General features: G+C 43.2%; 1 protein-coding gene across 1 annotated transcript; it reads right to left on the bottom strand.

Moving 5' to 3' along the window:
• Positions 1-2,102: 2,102 nt before the first annotated feature.
• On the bottom strand, positions 2,103-7,057 carry LOC136625539 (uncharacterized). The gene is made up of 2 exons (XM_066599798.1): positions 6,065-7,057; positions 2,103-4,829 (listed from the first exon to the last, which is right to left on the bottom strand). Exons 1-2 carry the CDS (start codon positions 7,024-7,026, stop codon positions 4,820-4,822), a joined length of 972 nt encoding a protein of 323 aa, XP_066455895.1. The 5' UTR covers positions 7,027-7,057; the 3' UTR covers positions 2,103-4,819.
• Between the last annotated feature and the right edge of the window lie 13,343 nt (positions 7,058-20,400).

A 20,400-nucleotide genomic window follows, 5' to 3' on the forward strand; every position in this document is an offset into this window, starting at 1 on the left:
CCGCCCCTCCCCCTAAGTACACTGACAGCACCCCCACCCCTCCCCCACACAAATACACTGACAGAACCCCCTCCCCCCGCCCCGACCCCACACAAGTACACTGACAGCACCCCCCCACCCCTTCGCCATACAAGTACACTGACAGCACCCCTACCCCCACAGGTACACAGAGCACCCCCCACGCTTTCCCCACACAAGCAGACTAACATCACCCCCCACCCCTTTTCCCAAGTACACTGATAGCATCCCCGCCCCTCTCCCACACAAGTACACTGACAGCACCCCCATCCCTCCCCCACACAAGTACACTGACAGCACCCCCATTACTTCCCCCAAGTAAACTGAAAGCACCCACCACCCCTCCCCCTCAACTACACTGACAGCACCCACCACCCCTCCCCCTCAAGTACACTGGCAGCACTCTGCCCCTCCCCCACACAAGTACACTGACAGCAAACCCCCGAACCTCCCCCCCAAGTACAGCAGCATTCCCCACCCCTCTCCCCAGTACACTGACAGCACCCCTGCCCCTCCCCCACACAAGTACACTGATAGCATCCCCCCCGTCCCTCCCTCTCACAAGTGCACTGACACCACCCCCTGTGCCTCCCCCACACAGGTACACTGATAGCACGCCCCTCCCACCAAGTACACCGACAGCAACCCCTGCCCCTCCCCCCCGGTACACTGACAGCACCCTTGCCCCTCCCCCACACAAGTACACTGACAGCACTTTCTACCCCTCCCCCCAAGTACACTGACAGCACCCCTGCCCCTCCCCCACACAAGTACACTGACAGCACTCTCTGCCCCTCCCCCCCAAGTACACTGACAGCACCCCCTGCCCTTCCCCCAAAAGTACACTGACAACACCCCCTGCCCTTCTCAAGTAAATTGACAACACCACCCACCCCTTCCCCCAAGTACACTGACAGCACCCCCGAACCTTGCCACCCCCAAGTACACTGACAGCACCCACCGCCCCTCGGCACCCCCAAGTACACTGACAACACCCCCACCCCTACCCCACACAAGTACACTGACAGCACCCACCACCCCCCACCAAGTAAATTGACAACACCCCCACCCCTCCCCACTAAGTACACAGACAGCACCCCCACCCCTCCCTACTAAGTACACAGACAGCACCCCCACCCCTCCCCCAAACAAGTACATTGACAGCAGCCCCGCCCCTCTCCCCCAAGTACACTAACAGCACCCCACAGCCCTGCCCCCACAAGTTAACTGACAGCACCCCCAGAAGTAGACTGACAGCACCCCCCCCTTCCCACAAGTACACTGACAACACCCTCCTGCCCCCCCACAAGCAAACTAACAGCAACCCCCCCCCCCCCACACACACAAGTAGACAGAGACCACCATCACGGTGCGGCAAGTATAGCGACAGGTACACATTAACCCCTTAAGGACATGGCCTATTTTAGGCTTAAGGACCCAACGATTTTTGGCGGATTTTAATCTCTATTTTTCAAAAGCCTTTTTTTTTTTTCCGTCGACACGGACGTATAAGGGCATGTTTTTTGCGTAGCGAACGGTAGTTTTTATCGGTGCCATTCTTGGGTACATAGACTACATTGTAAAACTTTTATTTTTTTATGATCGCAGGGAGAGAAAACGCATCAATTCTGCGCCAGATTTTTTTTTTAAAGCGTTAATTATGCAGTATAAATGACACAATAATTTTTTTTCTGCGGGTCAGTACGATTACAAGGATACCAAAAGTCCTATAACTTTTTTTTTATTTTTCCATGGATGGAGCTCTGTATGGGCTTATTTTTTTTTTGCAGGACAAGGTGTAGTTTTTATTGGTACCTTTTTTGGGGCACATATGGCTTTTTTGATCACTTTTATTGCATTTTTCGGGAAGCAAAATGCTAAAAATTAGCATTTTGCCTCAGTTTTTTAAAGTTTTTTTTCACGCTTCTTGCCGGGCAGGATAAAAAGCATGTTCAACTTATTGTACATGTCGTTACGGACATGACAATACCAAATATGTGGGAATGTTTTTATTTTATTTTATGCTAAAATGAGAAAAAGATGCAAAAAAGGTTTTTTTTACATTTTTATTTTTTGTACATTATTTTGATCTTTTTTTTTACATCATTTGTGTCCCTCTGGGGGACTTAAACCATAGCACCGATGAACGCTATGATAAGGCATTGCAGGACTTCTCTCCTGCAATAACTTATCGCTTATTACAGTGATCATAGGCAATGGTAATACAGGTGGCTTACCTGCTCAAGATTTGGCAATTCTACAACCTCATTAGCATACCAACTAAGCAAAACTTAGACTCTTTAGTATATAAATGTAAGTGAAACAGTTAATTAACATATAAGCATACAGATCACATGGGTAACAAAATAAGCATGAATACATCACCGGATATTGTAGCATCACTCCGCAATCGGGGGATCTCCAGGTACGATTGGTAGGAGGAATCCGGGAAAACACCGGCACGTCTGCTAGGCAACAAATCGAGTCCCAAAACCCCCCCTGAAAATCACTCTTATTTATACTACTGTTTGGTTATGTGTAATATTCGCTTCTGCGCAGTATGATAAAACACGTCATTCTTATGTAACTAATCAAGCTTTACGCATGCTCCGTAAAACCTTGGCAACATATAATACTGCATATTTTCTCTATAAAGTTATCCACATCTGTTTTCTATTACTTACAATATCTGATGACCATGAGTCATTCTAGCTGTTTTTTTCCAGAATATACTGCTTTTGAGCAGATCTCAGAAGAACATTCAGATAAGTTCATTAGTTCATTGAACTAGTATTAATCTTATGGAAAACCATACGGCTACTAGTTAGTGATTACGATCTACCTATGCCTTTGCATAGCCACTCAGTTCAATCGTGTCACACACGTATCACAATCGGTCCTTAATCATTCACTATTTGCCGTATGATACCATTAAAACTTGGGGTTTTCTACAGAATACCTTATATGCCATGAAACAATTCCATAGCGATAAAAGTATTACAACTATGGCCAATACCAAAACAGGATGTATTAGCCAATTAAGTGTGGTTTGTGCAGATGATGAATATCCCATAAAGATCTCATACCAATGGTGTGACGTGGCATCAGCAATAGCCGATCCCATCTTTACAATTTTGCCAGCTATTACAGTAGTACTTATAATATGCGTTGCCAAAGATTTAATAAGCAATTTAATATGTTGCTGTACTTCTTCTGTGTCTTCTAACAGCTTTTTGAATTTAGTCAAATTTAGATCCCAATTTGACACATTTAAAGGCAGTGGTTGCCAATTGACAGCCACTGTCTTGTCTTGTTCGGGTAATAACACAAAGGTCTCATTTTCCCAAACAAGTGCCGATATGTTTCGCAAGCATCCTGAAAACGGGAAAACCATCCCAGGTACAACAGGATGATTAGTTGTCAAACATACCTCCTGTGGGGCTATTTCAACCATCATCTTAAACGTGAGTGGCAGCAGAGTCCATTCACATACATTGATTGTATTTTGTAATAAACATGGTTCATAAACAGCCGATTGGACCTTGCATATGGTCCCTTCTAATGTATCATCACACAATGATAAATCATGAGTTCTATTTTGCTCATCAATGTAAATCCCGTTAAATCTAGGTACCCAGAAATGCATATCTTCCGGAACACCTATAAGTAAGGGGAGAACTACAAACATTCTTTTTAGTAACATTGTATATGAATATGGTCCCTTTACATAATGTATCATTGCAAACCATTTTCTGCGCCTCCAACTGTATCCAATCAGTCTCAGTTATAGTCTGATTGAACACGGTCCTCCACATCTGCTAATTGCCAGTCATGAGCATAGTTTGAAGTGTGTTCTTTTGTTGTTGCTGATAAATGGTCTGCAAGGTACATATTGACCAATTAACATAGTTAGATATGTTAGAATTTATTTCATATGAAAACCTATTAGATGCATCTTGCAAATCAAGCATTATTGTGTCCACATCTGTTTGCATACTAAAAGGCTGCCATATAGTGGGCATCCATTTAGCCTGCAATGTGAGCACATCTTTAACACTACTTCCCACGTTATGCATTCGATTAGCTAAAGTCTCTATATCAAAACCATTAATAGTCCCAGAAAGCGCTCTGTAGCCTCCGAGTAAGGTATCATACCAAGCTCAACGGGAACGCTTGGTAGAACAAGTCCTTGAGGGTGGAAACTGCACAGAGCCTTGTATAACAGTCTTTTGAGCGTCCCATCCCACCTGGCGACAAGTAGATGGAACCCTTTTTATATGTCCAGGATCTATTTTAGAAGTATTAATGTTCACGAATACCAGGAACTGGCCCCACATGGTCCGATTCACGATCTCTGTTGCATTCCCACATGTAATTACTTCTGTCTCATTTAAAGGAAATGAAAACTGCACTCCCGTACTTGTACAATTCTGAATATATTGCATCACCAGGGAGTAATTGAGATATGGCAACTCTTTTGGTCTCTGACAGCAAGACACTTTCACAAGTGACGTAATGTTTATTTGTCCCGTGGCCTTATGCAGTGCATATGAAGGGCGGTAGGTCGAACTTATATGCGATAATGGATTTCCACTCCAGATAGTCCCATCAAAGGTAATATTCACGATATAACATTTCTGGTTGGCTTCACAAGTGTAGTTGTCTTGCTTCCTTGTTCGGGTTGAACTCCTCCAGCCCCAAGAATAGTCATTCCTTCCGGTGTCATTGACGCAGATCCCTGGCGTCCACGCATCACCTACTGCGAATACCGAACACATGACGCCAAGGATTCCAAAAATGATTATGTGATTCTAGAGAAGGCAAGGAAACAAGCATTATTCCCGCAAATAGCACTTTTCTTGTGGGACATATTCCCATTTCTCTACTCCGGGTCGCATAATGAGCAAAGTTCGATCTTTCCCCACAGCAATAACTTCTGCCGGGGGGGGGGGGGGGGGGGCGGTCCTTGGTGATTCTGAGCCCATATTTTGCCTCTACATTAGTAACATCAGTTGAGCCAAAGCCTTTATCTCCTCTCACTGTAAGTTCAGTGGGAGCCGCCCCTTCTTCCACTTGTGTCAGATACACTGGTATTAATAGCAGCTGTGCCATGCGCTCCTTTTTCCCTATTATCAGAGGATCTGTTCCTAAATTTATCATGATTACTTTAATTTCCCCCTGATAATCCGCATCTATGACTCCCCCTAGGACCACTGCACCTCTCAGAGCAAAACTTGATCTAGTAGCTATCTGCCCGAAGTGATTCTCCGGGATCTTGCATCCTATCCCTGTGGAAATAGTACTTACCTTTCCCGGGGCTATCACTGCCGTATCAAGAGCGTATAGATCCAACCCTGCAGTGGCAGGAGTGGCTCTATAAGGTGCCTGCGCATCTGGATTTATTTTCCAGTATAAGATTGTCTCTACCTTAGCTACATCTATGCTGAGATTGGGTATTAGCATGCGCATTAAGGGTGTCATAGAATCAGTGATGGGCCTGTTGTTGATAATCTGTAAAGCATCAGTGAGATTATCTCTCCATTGACCATATTTGTCGGTCTCCGTAAGCTTCTTCAGGGTAGATTTTAATAACCCATTCATTCGTTCCACCAAGCCCGCAGCCTGTGGATAGTAGGGCATATGATATACCCATTCTATGTTGTTTTTACTGGCATATTCTTTTACCTAATTACCGGTAAAATGTGAACCATTGTCTGTCTGGATCTGCAGGGGAGTCCCATAATACTGGGTAATATTTTCCAGAGTACGTAAAGTACTCCATTATGTTACTGTTTTACACGGGAATCCCACCATCAGACCTGAGAATGTATCTACTGCTGTACAAATATACTTACATCCTCTGCTCTCAGGGAGGGGCCCTACGAAGTCCATCTGCCAAATCTGCGCTGGCAACTGGCCTCTCCCTATGTGTCCCATTACTGTATGAGGCACTTCTCGTTTTTGAACATGTTGACATACTGGACATTGCGCGATTACTTGTTTGATCATGTCCACCGTCAATGGGATACCTCTTTCTTGTGCCCACCTGTAAGTGGCCTTCTCTCCCAAGTGTCCACTTTTTTGGTGAGCCCAAACAGCTGTACCTTGAAGCCATGCTTCCTTTTCCTTGTCAGGTTCTTGTACGGCAACAGAGATCGATGCTGCCGCATCTGCTTGAGAATTAAATAAACGTTTCAATGAGTCAAGAGGGACATGAGCATCAACATGAAACACAGTACTTTTGGTACTCCTAATGAATTCCTCTATGTCTTGCCAAAGCTCTTTCCCCCACAATTCCTTACCATGAATGTTCCAATTGTTCTTCTTCCATCCCATGATCCAAGTGGCTAAACCATTGGCAACTGACCATGAGTCCGTATACAAATGACATTCTTGCCCTTGTTCCTGCTTCAGAGCTAAGAATACCGCACAAAGTTCTGCATATTGACTACTCTTACCCTCTCCCTCCATGACCAACGTCTTGTCTAATTTTGGATTAAAGGCTACACTTTTCCATCTATGCCTTCCACTGATATACTTGGCCGAACCATCCGTGAACCAAGCATGCTCTTTTTGGGAGTCTGTCAACTCAGAGTAAGGTATTCCCCACCTTACTGGGGATTCCTCCATTTGTGCTACTGGTGTAACCTGACCATCTGGAGGGATATCAGCTATCTTTTCATGCAGGGCAGCTATCCCCCCTTCGCCTTTTTTCGCTCTTTCTGAGATGTACCATTTCCACTTAATGATACTCTGCTCCTGGGCATGTCCTATCCGGTTGGACTTTGGATTAGATAATACCCAGCTCATGATGGGTATTTGCGGCCTCAGAAGGACTATGTGTCCTGTTGTCAATTGTTCAGTATCCACCAGGGCCCAATAACATGCCAACAGCTGTTGCTCCAGTGGAGTGTATTCTTCTCCTGCATCTGGTAATTTTCGATTCCAGAAGCCCAGTGGCACTCTTTTGCCCCCTTGCTTCTGCCACAACGACCAGTTTGCATACATATGCTGAACTGATACATGAAGTTCTATTTCACCATCTTGTAAAGGCCATAAATCTCAGCCTGTTGTATGGCTTCTTTTACTGCCTCAAACGCAACCTGTTGCTCCTCTCCCCACGTGAACTTGTATTTCTTGCGAGTCACCTTGTAAAGAAGAGCAAGAAGCTGCCCCTGATGCGGAATGTGTTGTCTCCAAAATCCAAACAATCCTATGTAGGATTGTGTTTCCTTCTTGTCTTTCGGGGTGGGAAAATTTAAGATTTTCTGCCTTGCCTTAGGGAGAATCTCCCTATGGCCCTTATTCCATTGAATTCCTAAGAATTTCACCGTCTGAGAGGGGCCCTGCACATTGCTATCATTTATTTCTGATCCTTTTTCTCGCAGATGATGTAACAATCTGTTCAATTGTTTCTTTACAGATTGTTCATCCGGTCCCTGAATCATTATATTATCGATATAACGTGAAAACTGCATTTCTGATGGTAAATCAAACTCATCTAAATGTTCTGCCACCGTCCGGTGACAGATGGTTGGACTATGTATCCAACCTTGTGGCAATCGAGTGAACGTATATTGACGTCCTTGCCACGTAAATGCAAACTGATCTTGTGCCTTTTCTTTTATTGGAATTGTGAAGAAGGCTTGTGCGATATCAATCACAGCGTACCATTGTCCACTGTGACTTTGGATCTGCTCCACAATTGTAATGGTGTCTGGTACAGCTGCCGTCAAGGGAGGTGTTTGTTTATTCAACTCCCTGTAATCGACAGTCATCATCCAAGACCCATCACTTTTCTTCACAGGCCATACCGAATTGTTCCATGCTGTGGTTGCAGGCCTCACAACGCCAGCATCGACCAAATCCTTAATGGTCTCTCCTATTTCCTTGTGACCTCCAGGAATTCTGTATTGCTTCATAGCAACCAGTTTTCCTGCAGGAGGGATATGTACGGGTGGCATTTTGACCTTTCCCACCGTAACTGGACAAGCTTTTATCCCTATTTTCCTTACGCCAAAGGCAAACTTACCATCCTCCAGGTGTAGTGTCAATCCTTTCAGAATATCTATGCCAATGATATATTCCGGAATAGGTACTACTAACACCGTGTATTTACGTAAGGGCAAATTGCCCAGTTTCAAAGTTACCTGTGTCTGTACTCCTTCGGTAACTTTTCCTCCCAACCCTGAAATATTAACTTTTGGACCTTTAAACTTTTTTGGATTTCCATAAATCAGAGTAGCCTCCGCCCCTGTATCTACTAAAGCTGGGACCCTTTGGACATTACCCTCTTTCCAATGTATGGCTAGCGGGACGTAGGGTCTCTCATCCCGCCTAACCCAGACAGGGGCTTGGCTTGCTACCTATGTGGAATCAGAATCTGATTCCTCCAGGAGCGGAGATGGCTTCATATGGTCCTGCACTTGGGTAGCTACCATTGCAGCCAACTCCTTCCATGGATAGATCTTTTGAAAGTCCTCCCATTCTAATTTCTTAGGTACTGAATTAGTGACCTGCTTCTCTTTCTTTTTGAAGTTTTTGGGGCCACTGAATCTTTCCTTTTATCCACCTTTTTGTTGGATAATACCTTCTGTTTATAAAGACGCCGCAAATCACCTGTATCTTTTCCGTCAATGGCGTCTTTGGAGACTCCAGCTTTCAGGAGAGCCTGAAACATATCTCTACGAGATACCCTTGGCACTCCTGAATCACCAGTCCCCTGGGAACTAGGATTCCTAGACCTATCACGATCTGTTCGCTTTTCCTCTCTATCCCAGTTTCCCATATCTTGCAATTCCCGTATTCTAGCCACGACCGCAGATATTGGCTCATTAGTCATGGATAAAAGTAGGGTCATCATCATGGCTTTATAAGCCGGAGGTGCAGTCTTAATTAAACAATTTCTAATTCCTGCTGTCAGTCGAGTAGCCAAATAATCATCCATTTGCTCGATGATAATTAATGAGACCCTCATAGCTTCCTCCTTCAACCTTTCAATGCCATCCCTGATAGTGTACCAAGGTTTGTCATTGATTGGAATGTCTGCCTCTGTCGGGAACTTATTAGGAAACCCATTGGTCACCATATTAAACAGGGAAATACTACTTTCTCCTTGATGATTAGGAAAGTATTCTCTAAAATTTCTACTGATTACTGGATCTCTAGTTAGAGTAACAAATCTCATTGCATCTTTTGGATCCAACATTACCCCAGTCGCACCATGCTTAAATAGATGGACCAACCATGGTATGTCAGATTCCCCAGGCTTTTGCCTAAATCTACTCAGTATATCATCGACTTCTGACTGAGAAAAATCCTCTAGGGTAAGCCTGGTGCGCCTATGTGGCACCAATTCTTCTTGCACCAACAGTCTCCCATCGGCATCGTACATATAGTTTCCCTGATCGTCATACCTGGGCAACCTTTGCCCATCATGACCTAGGATAGGCTGGGTAACGGGTCCATATTCAGTAGTTTCCTTCCTTCTGCTAATGGGCTGGGCACGTTTTAAAGCGGGTGGATCAATTATTGGATTGGGTGTGTCTTCCCAATCCCCCTTATGCCAGTCCTCCTCCCCCAAAGAAGATGAGGAATCCCATAAGTCTCCATCCCACTTATCTGGGTCCCAGTTCACAGAAGCGGAAGCTATAACTTTCGATACCTTTCGCTTATCAACTTTACCTTTACGTCCCTTATATTTATTCTGAGCAACTTTTACAACAGCCTTTTCTGCAATATTCTGATAATGTTCTATTTTTTCCTTTATCAGACTTTGGTAACATTCCAACACCATTCTCTTTCCTTCAGATTATTTTAACTTTTGTTCTGCTTGATTAAGTTTTCGCACTAGTTGGGACTTCTTTTTATGGATATTCCTATAGGCTGAGGCCAATACCCAATTTCTCCTACCCTACTGAACTGCATCACCTGCCTTGGCAGGGGTCTCCTCGAGTACCTTAACATTTTTTAGCTTACTATCCCATGATTCTGCAAGCCCACTATGCATCAACTCCTGAGCTAATATATCATAGGGACCCTCGGACCAGCCGGGGATGTCTATTTTCTGTTCAGATTTAACTTTTTTGGTTCTTTTTGTAAACATATTGTTGTCTTATTGGCAACGTGCCAATTGGTGAAATTTTGCACAGAGGTCCCCCTTACTGCGAGACACCACTCTGCAAACTGGCACCAATTTCCTGAGTCCTGTCTCAAAGTTACAGAACTCACAAAATTTTGGCAACGTGCCAATTGGTGAAATTTTGCACAGAGGTCCCCCTTACTGCGACTGTTAATGTGTATTACTATTATTACTCTATCATTTACCAAAGCAAAGTTATAACCATTTGAACCCCTTGGCAATGGGCCAAAAATCTAATATGGGTGACAATAACCCCCCGTGCACTGGGAACCACTGTCACAATACCAAATTATACAGTAATACAACCTTACCAAAGACAACAACAATATCCTGCCAGACTACGCCAATTAATGTCTTACCTGCTCAAGATTTGGCAATTCTACAACCTCATTAGCATACCAACTAAGCAAAACTGAGACAGCTTTGAGGCAAGACAAATATAAAACACGAGTTTATTTACTCTTTAGTATATAAATGTAATACTAAAAGAAAAAAGCTGCTTTTGCGCTCGTCGGGATAAAAAGATGAAAAAGATGTAAATATATTAAATTTATTTACATAAATACGAGCGACGCGTTTCGACGAATACAATCGTCTTTTTCAAGCTCAAAAAAACTTACTTGTAAGTTTTTTTGAGCTTGAAAAAGACGATTGTATTCGTCGAAACGCGTCGCTCGTATTTATGTAAATAAATTTAATATATTTACATCTTTTTCATCTTTTTATCCCGACGAGCGCAAAAGCAGCTTTTTTCTTTTAGTATTGCCGTCTATCAAGCGCCGGACAGGTGCTTGTGTGCTGTATACCCTTTTGCTGCTCTCCGTCGTGCTGCGGATGTGGGAATAAAAGAACTTGTGCAAAGTCTTTCTGGACATCGGTGCCGACGGGGTTTATCAGGCTGATTTCCCCGTCAGGCACCAGGTGAGTTAATATTGGCTCATTACATTTTATTGTCTTTTTATCACTTGGCGCGTCTCTGATCTATTCTTAGTATATAAATGTAAGTGAAACGGTTAATTAACATATAAGCATACAGATCACATGGGTAACAAAATAAGCATGAATACATCACCGGATATTGTAGCATCATTCCGCAATCGGGGGATCTCCAGGTACGATTGGTAGGAGGAATCCGGGAAAACGCCGGCATGTCTGCTAGGCAACAAATGGAGTCCCAAAACCCCCCTGAAAATCACTCTTATTTATACTACATTATTTATACTAATTATATCGCGAGAGCCCGATAACATCACAGAGGGAGTGCGCTCCCTCTGTGAAGCCTTCCCATGCCGCGATCTACATAGATTGCGGCAGGCAAGGGGTTAACAGTGGGAGGGGTATCTCCGATGCACCCCCGCTGTTCCAGTGGAGGCCCGCTATCAGTGACAGTCGTCTCCCACTGCCAGATATCACAAGATCTCTTATGATCTCGTACTATCCACATGACGTAAAGGTATGTCCAGTTGTGGGAAGTACCCTTATGGATTGGTCACACTATTGCCGAGAACCAAAGAGACATGCTGGAGGGGCTGTGATGTAGTGGGCTCCCTGATCAATATTTTCTGGGAATGTAAAGAAATTACATTTATATGGGAGGCAACGTTTAAACTAATACATAAATTGACAAGGACCTACCTAGTACCAAATGGTTATAGAATCAGTCCCAATGAAAGCTAGAATTCTCATAGCTCACATTCTACTCACAGTGAAATTAATGATCGCTAGAAGCTGGGTATCACTCAGAGTACCCTCACTACATGAAGTCACTGAATTAGTTATCAAACAATGTACCTACGAGAGAGCTTTCTCAAAAAGACAAAATAGGCTACCCTACCTTTAAGGCTGCATGGGAAAGTTGACTTTAATATATAATTAAGTTGCATAATTAATAAGCTAACAATAAAAAGATCTGAAAGAACAGCAGTACGAGGAGAAGACAGCTATAAAAACTCATACAGAGGTCTATAAATAAATAGAAAGTTACTAATAGATATTAAAAATGAAGATTTATAAACAGGGCAGGTAGATCTTACAGATCAATTTGTAAATAATTGGAAATGTCTATTTGTGATTACATGTGTTCAATAATGATGTTCTAGGAGAAAGTGTTCTGCTATATGGTTATCTCCAAAAGCATTAAACAGTATGTTTGTATGTTTATTCCTTCAATAAACAATAATGAAACAAAACAAAAAAATTAATGTAGAGAAGGCCAAACTTTTGAATGAAAATTGAATGAAAAAATGCAGTCTATCTAAAAACAGAACGATGGTGAGGGAACACTTCAATAACTTAAATGAATTCAAGTCTCCAGGTCCAGATGAATTACATCCTAAAGGTACTAAAGGAAGCAGCAGAGGTAAATACTGAACCACTTGCTGTAATCTTTGAAAATTCCTGGAGAACAGGAGAAGTCCCAGAATACTGGAAAGGAGAAATGTCTCTTATCTTCAAAAAGGGAAGAAGGTGGACCAAGGAAACTATAGATCTATGAGCCTGACTTCTATATCAGGAAAGATAGTTGAACAAATTATTAAATAGTATATATTCAAGTATTTGGATGAGAATGGAGTGGTTAAGGAGAGCCAGCATGGGTTTATTAGAAACAAGTTATGCCAGACTAATCTAATTTACTTCTATGACAGAATCACCAATTGGGTTGATCAGGAAAATGTGGTAGGTATAGTATTTCTTGACCTTAGTAAAGCTACTGGCTGAGAGTGGTCATAAACGGCTGCACAAACAATTGGATGCATGCATCAAATGGGGTACCACAAGGCTCTGTCCTGGACCTGTGTTGTTCAATATTTTCATAAATGATCTGGAAGAGGGAATTGAGGGAAAACTGATCAAATTTGCAGTTGACACAAATGTAGGAGGGATAGCTAACACTAGAGAAAAGAGAAAGGATTCAAAAAGATCTAGAAAAGCTTGAACAGTGGGCACCGACTAACAGAATGGTATTTAACAAGGAGAAATGCAATATTTGCAAGCTAAACATTCCCAGATCCTTTAACCATTCCTCATAGAACATTATTTTCAGACTACTCACCATCCTGGTAACTCTTCTCTGAACTTGCTCCAATTTTGTCTATTTTTTTTTTTTTTTTTTTTAAATCGTGATGTCCAGAACTGAACACAGTATTCCAAATGAGGTCTTCTAAGAAAGAGAAGAGAGAAATAATTACCTTATGTGAACTAGACTTTATGCTTCTCTTAATACATCCCAGAATTTTGTTTGCCTTTTTTGCTGCTGCATCACATTGTTGACTCATGTTCAGTCTAAGATCTATTAGTATACCCAAGTTTTTTTTCACGTGCTGCTGCTTAGCCTAATTCCTTTCATTCTGTATGTGCTTTTTTTCATTTTTCGTGCCCAAATGTAGGACTTTGCATTTCTTCTTGTTAAATACTATTCTGTTAGTTGCCACCCACTATGCATATCCTCATGTCAGCCCTTGATCAGTTTTTTGGTATACTCTAAGAAACAAAGATATACTTTACCAATTCCCTATAGCCCATTTAGCATGGGCCTCTTCCTACCGCCCTCCTTATTATTCACGCTTATGCCCCCTTGTTTTTCTCTTCCTGTTCCTTCTTCTCTTTATATTCTTTCTTCACTCCTACTTGTCTTTTCTACTGTTTTTGAAAAAAACTTCTTTTTGATGCTTATCTTTTACTCTTGGAATGCTAAGCCATATGACCAACTTGGTACCTTTTATAAGATCTTGGCTTCTTATGTTTACCCGACATTACAATAATTCCAAAAATTGGACATTAAAGGGTTATTCCAGGGAAAAACTAATCATTCATTTTCTAAACAAACAGTGACATAGAAGAGACTTCAATATATTTACCACATGAAGATTCATCTGTTCATCTCCCTGCAGCACCGTAGTAACTCCCAAAGTGTACTTTTAGTCAAAGTGTACTCTAAAGGAGGTCGGGTCTCAGCTCTCCTATGCGGACTTCCAGCCTGACAGCTGGGCATGTGCAGTCAGAGTGCAAGGTCAGGCCATGTGCTCAGATGAATATCATGGCAGGGTCGGGTGTACTGTGCATGCCCAGCTGTCATCTCTCTTTCCTTTACACTGTTTGACCGTGTTGATTTTGTTCATTAGACAGTGCTTGTGCAAAATAGGTGTGGGAGGGAAGAAGGTAGAGTGAGGGAGAATGTGAGAGTAAATGAAAGAGAATATGAGAGAGACAGAGTCAATCTGAGGCTGCATTCCCACAAACGTATATCGGCTCGGTTTTCACGCCGAGTCGATATACATCGTCCTCATCTGCAGGGGGGGGATGGAAGAGCCAGGAGCAGGAACTGAGCTCCTGCCCCCTCTCTGCCTCCTCTCCACCCCTCTGCACTAATTTGCAATGAAAGGAGGCGGGGCGGGGCTAAGTGCCGAGGAATTAGCCCCGCCCCACCTCTCCCCATTGCAAATAGTGCAGAGGGGCGGAGAGGAGGCAGAGAGGGGGCTAGAGCTCAGTTCCTGCTCCTGGCTCTTCCATCCTCACCCCCCTGCACACGAGGACAACGTATATCGGCTCGGCGTGAAAACCGAGCCGATATATGTTCGTGGGAATGCACCCTGAAAGTGTGAGTCAATCTGAGAGTCAATCTGAATGAGAGAGAGAATGAAAGATAATGAGGGGATAAATGAAAGAATGAATGTGATAGAGAATGAATGAGAGAAAATAAACAAAAGAGAGTTAATGTGATAGGGAATATAAATGAACGAGATAATGTGATAATTAGAATAAATCAGAGAGAATTAATAAGAGTAAATGAGAGAGAATGAGAATAAATCAGAGAATGAACAAGAGTGAATGAGAATAAAAGAATTAATCAGAGACTGAAAGAGAATAAATGAGAGAGAATATGAATGAGAGATAATAAATGAGAGAGAATAAATCAGAAAGAAAAAATAAGAGAGAATAATAGAATGAGTAAGAAAGAATGAATGATAGAAAATGAGAGAGAATATAAATCAGAAAGAGAATATGAAGAGAGGAGAGAGAAAATGAGAGGGATATTATGAAAGAGAGTAGAGATAAAATGAAAAAGATAGAATAAATTTAAGAGTGAGAGAATTTAAAATGAAATAATTAAAGAATATGAATAAGAGAAAATGAATAGTGATGAGCGAGTATACTCGCTAAAGGCAATTGCTTGAGCGAGCATTGCCTTTAGCGAGTACCTGCCCGCTCGAGACTGAAGGTTAGGGTGCCGGCATCGGGCAGGGAGTTGCGGGGGAGAGCGGGGAGGAACGGAGGGGAGATCTCTCCCCCTGCTCCCTCCTGCTGACTGCCGCTACTCACCGCTCCCCCGCGCCGGCACCCGAACCTTCAGTCTCGAGCGGGCAGGTACTCGCTAATCTCTAAAAATGAACAAGCGAGAGAGAATGTGATAGAAAGAATGAATTAAAGACAGTATGAACGAGAGAGAGAATGAATTAGAGAGAACAAATCAGAGAGAGAATATGGCCTCATGTCCACAGGTGGGTCGGATTTCGCGTGCTGGAGCCCTAGTGAAGCACTAGGGAGAATGAAGTGACATTACTGAAGCTCAGCATGTTAACAAACAAGCAGTGGGGCTGCAGCAGCATGCAATAGCAGAAAGACATGAAAAAAAGAAGATAAAAGTTATTTGAAGGTGTTGATTGAGTTGATTGCTATACAAAAATGGGCTTAGATAAAAGTGACTTTGTTACCGGAAAATCCCTTTAATAGGACATGCCTTTATTCCCAGGTCCAGACATGAGAGAACTTGCTCTGTGGTGGAGATAGGTCAATGTGTTCTGTCAGGACTGCTGAGTTGTGTCTTCTGATATAATAAGGGCTTAGTTGTATTCTCATTTTGCTATTTTTGCTCTCCCCTTCCAAGAGCCCTAACTTTGTTATTTATCTGTCGGTCAGACTCTGTGTTTTATATATGTTGTAGGACCTTCAATGGCGTCACCAGGGGACAGAGCAATGATGTTACCAGGGGTGGAGCATATCAATCACTCACACACATACAGACAAGTGGTCGTTAGTAGTTTGATAATGTCCAGCATATACATTCTTTCTTGTTAGCTTGTTTTCATTGCCATGCGAATTTTCAATAAAAAACGGATTCAACATAAATAATGTTCTGGAACAAAATTTCAATAGTGCTTTTCCGTCCTGCCATTGCAGGACATGTATGGAGGGAGATAGCACAGCTATCTCCCTCCATACAGTGTGGGCATCAGCTGTTGATTACAGCTGGCACCCACGGGTAATAGCTGCAATTGGCCACGTGGCCGATCGCAGCTATTAACCCTTGAAATGCCGCTGTCAATTCTACTTCTTTGACCGCTCTTTCAGTGTTTCCTTTGCTGGTTCTATCTCTGCTCCACTTCCTCTCGCTGTTGGGGTACCCCAGGGCTCGGTCCTTGGTCCCCTTCTCTTCTCTATCTATACTGCCCCAATTGGACAAACCATCCACAAATTTGGCCTCCAATACCATCTCTACGCTGATGACACCCAACTATACACCTCCTCTCGTGAGATCTCTGGACCATTCCTCCAAAATATCACCGACTGTCTGTCCGCTGTCTCTAACACTATGTCCTCCCTTTTTCTCAAACTAAACCTCTCTAAAACTGACCTCCTTGTCTTTCCACCTTCTAACCGACCTCCCCTCAACATCTCCATTCCAGTGTCTGGCACCATCATAACCCCCAAACGGCATGCCCGATGCCTTGGAGTCACGCTGGACTCTAACCTCTCCTTTGCCCCCCATATCCAATCTCTGTCCCAAACATGCTACATGCACCTCAGAAATATTGCTAAAATATGTCTGTTCCTAACCACGGACACACTAAAGACGCTCGTTGCTGCCCTCATCCACTCCCGGCTTGACTACTGCAACTCACTACTCATCGGCCTCCCCCGCACTAGACTCGCTCCACTCCAATCCATACTAAATGCAACAGCTAGACTCATTTTTCTATCCAGTCGTTATTCAGACGCCTCTGCATTATGCCAGTCGCTGCATTGGCTGCCCATCCACTGCAGAACTAAATTTAAACTCCTCTACCTCACTCACAAAGCTCTGCATGGCACTGCGCCACCATACATCGCCTCCCTACTGTCAGTACACCACCCAGCCCGCTCACTCCGATCAGCTAACACACTCAGACTAAACACCCCTGTAATACGAACTTAACATGCTCGCCTACAGGACTTCACCAGAGCAGCACCCATCCTCTGGAATGCTCTACTGCAAGGCATCCGGACAATTCCTGATGCACGAAATTTCAGACGTGCCTTAAAAACGCACCTCTTCAGGGAAGCATACCAAATCTCCTGACCTAGTCCCTCGCCCCTCCCTATGGTGCCCCACCTTGTTTGCCTTCTAATAAATGATCTGTCCATGAAATTTCCTATTGCCTGTGTTCCCCAACCCCTGCACCTCCTGTACCACCCTCAACCCATTTGTGTCTAACCCAATGTACCTCACATTGTAATTGTTGTATTGTTTTGCATTTATCCATGCCTGAAAGCGCTGCGGAATAAGTTGGCGCTATACAAATAAAGATTATTATTATTATAAATAAAGGAGTTACGATTTTTTTAAAGGGGGGAGGAAAAAACGAAAATGGAAAAAAGTAAAAAAGCTCCGTTACTATGGGGTTAAAAACTCTGATTTATGTGCACACAAAAAGATTTCACACTAAGTCCAGCTCAGTTTGAAGTCTCCAGAGCTCTGCTGTTTATTATGCATGAAACTTCTTTTATCTAAACACATAATACCTACCCTTTTTGGGCGTATAAGGAATAACATACATAGTATATACTAATTGCTATAGGTTGAGCTATATAGAACCTCCTCCCCTTCCCTCCTCCCAGTCTCCATAAACTAGTTGGTCTTTGTCCTCTTGCTATGTAGTCTGTAGTGCCATGTGCAAACTTCTCCTTTGTCCTCGGCTCTACGCTGGAAAAAGGGAGGGGCAGGGAGAATGAAGTCAGTGTGTGTGTGTCATGTAATTCAAGTTGGCTAAATATGGAGCTAGTCTGATACTGCAAAGACTACCTCCCCATCATCCGGACTACTAAACCCATCTTCAGCGGCCAATGCAGCGCATATCTGACTTCAGGTTGCTGTCCAGCAGCAACCATGTTGAGAGACGTTGTTATGTGTCTCTATAGGTCGAATCACTATAGTGAAATACATATAGTTGTACACCAAATAAACATTTTACGCTGGTCAATGCTCCTCTCCACTATAATCCCCCTTTGAAATGTCTATTTTACTGTCCCTAACCACGAAGACCTGTCCACCTGCCCTGATATGCCTTTCTTAAACACGTCTGTGGCACTTCTTGACAAACCACGGCTTATCCATAGAATCCCAAAGTCACCAACTCAGCATATTAGAGGATAAAGTGCTTTCCCTAAGGCCGAATCTTGTTGTATCTGGGGGAAAGGGACTGCAATGGAGCATGAGGTTTCTAAATGTCTGTTTCCGTGTTCCAAAAGGGGCATGGTCGGCACTGCACCAGCGATTGTTTTCTCGCACATTTTCTTTATACATGGTAGGACACAGCAGATTACAATGGCAAAAATGATTAATGCACACAAGACAGCAATGCCTATCTAGGCCAGGATCCTTTGCCACCCCTCATCCATGAAAAGTACTGGTCCTAAGGGTCAGTTATGCCCGAGTTCCTTTTTAGTTCTTCCAATAGTGCAATCGGCTTCCTAATGGCAACTGTGACTTTACCTGTGGGTCCTGTAGTCTGGAATGTAGGTACAACAAGTCTCCCCTATCAACTTACAGACACAATTATCGCTCAAAAGATGTCGCTCAAGCGACTTTTTGTCAGGGAAATTCTGTGTACAGCACCAATCAGGCCCACCCCAATGCCCCGTTGCTGGCGATAAAGAAGAAACACCACACACGGAGGTCTGGTATACTTCCTCACACAGGGAAATAACTGTGCACTTTATTACAGATTACATGGGGCTTTATACCCCTTATCACATCATTAGAAGTGTGTCTTATTGGCTCAAATCCACCGCATAACCATATATGTGATGTCTGCAGTTCCGCATGAGGCAGTGTTAGTCATATACGTAGTTAAACAGTCGTTATCTAGATACTGGGAAAACAGCCAAGTACGCGGCCTTCGTATCCGGTTCTGTATCATCTCTCTCGGCCTTGCAAAGCCTTGGCATATCTGATATGATTTTTAAGGCTACATATTAAGTTTTTTTCATTTTAGCATTGCATAGAACTTGCATACAGGTATAAAAGCATAACAAACATATGGCAATATATACATATACCCTCACAAACCTAAAACTTGATATGGAGATCAAGCACCAGGCCACACACTCTACCTCGGTCGCCTCTCCCTTGGATCAGGGTTACCCCATTGCCTGCAAGGCCCTACTCCTAGAAGTGGGGATCCCTACCTCACCTCAGAAGGAGGCCATGGATTCCCTGGGCTCATTTTCCAGGCATCCATACCCTCTATCTGTACAAGTTAACCCCCCCGAAGAGTGCGCCCTCGCTGGAACCTATGGTCTTCTACACTATCCCTAGGCAAATTGGAAATCCACTGACAATTCACCTTAGGAGACCAGGGCAGGCTTAGTACTAGTACATCTCTCCATTCTTTTGGTAGCGTACTGTAGTTGGCATTATCAGGACTTGCTCTTCATCCTTTTTCAAACAAGGGAAATGTTGGTGTCACATTGTCCAGTCCCTTACTCATACTCTTTTTGATCAAGGGGATAATACACATACAGGTGATCAGCAGAAGTACCAAAACAATGGGCAGGATTATACCAACTTGAATCAGAACTTTCTGCCATCCCTTCAACTAAGAAAAATACTGGTCCCAGGGATCTGTAATCCCTGAATTCCTTTGAAGTTCTTCTGACATACTGGTTAATTTTTTAATAGCGACAGTCACTTTACCTGTAGGTCCGGTGTTATCGATAATGTGGGTGCATCAAGTTTTACCAATCATCTTACATGCTCCACCTTTTTCTGCTAAAATCATATCCAGGGCCATTCTATTCTGGAACATCATGGATGCAGTAGGCCCTAGTTGGTCAGCTAACTCTTGTAAAGCCTCCCTAGTGTAATTTACAAACCTCTGCTGATTGTAATAGATATAATTTATCCAATCTACATTCTTATTAACAGTGACAATAGGAAATAGGGATTCAAAGCCCGCCTTAACCTGATCCCTGGCCTTGAATTC

This window comes from Eleutherodactylus coqui, chromosome 4 (genome assembly GCF_035609145.1).
Source record: "Eleutherodactylus coqui strain aEleCoq1 chromosome 4, aEleCoq1.hap1, whole genome shotgun sequence".
Lineage (NCBI taxonomy): Eukaryota > Metazoa > Chordata > Amphibia > Anura > Eleutherodactylidae > Eleutherodactylus > Eleutherodactylus coqui.

Excerpts from the sequence above, each read along its gene's own strand:
- LOC136625539 (XM_066599798.1), bottom strand. The coding sequence starts at position 7,026 with ATGTATGCAAACTGGTCGTTGTGGCAGAAGCAAGGGGGCAAAAGAGTG.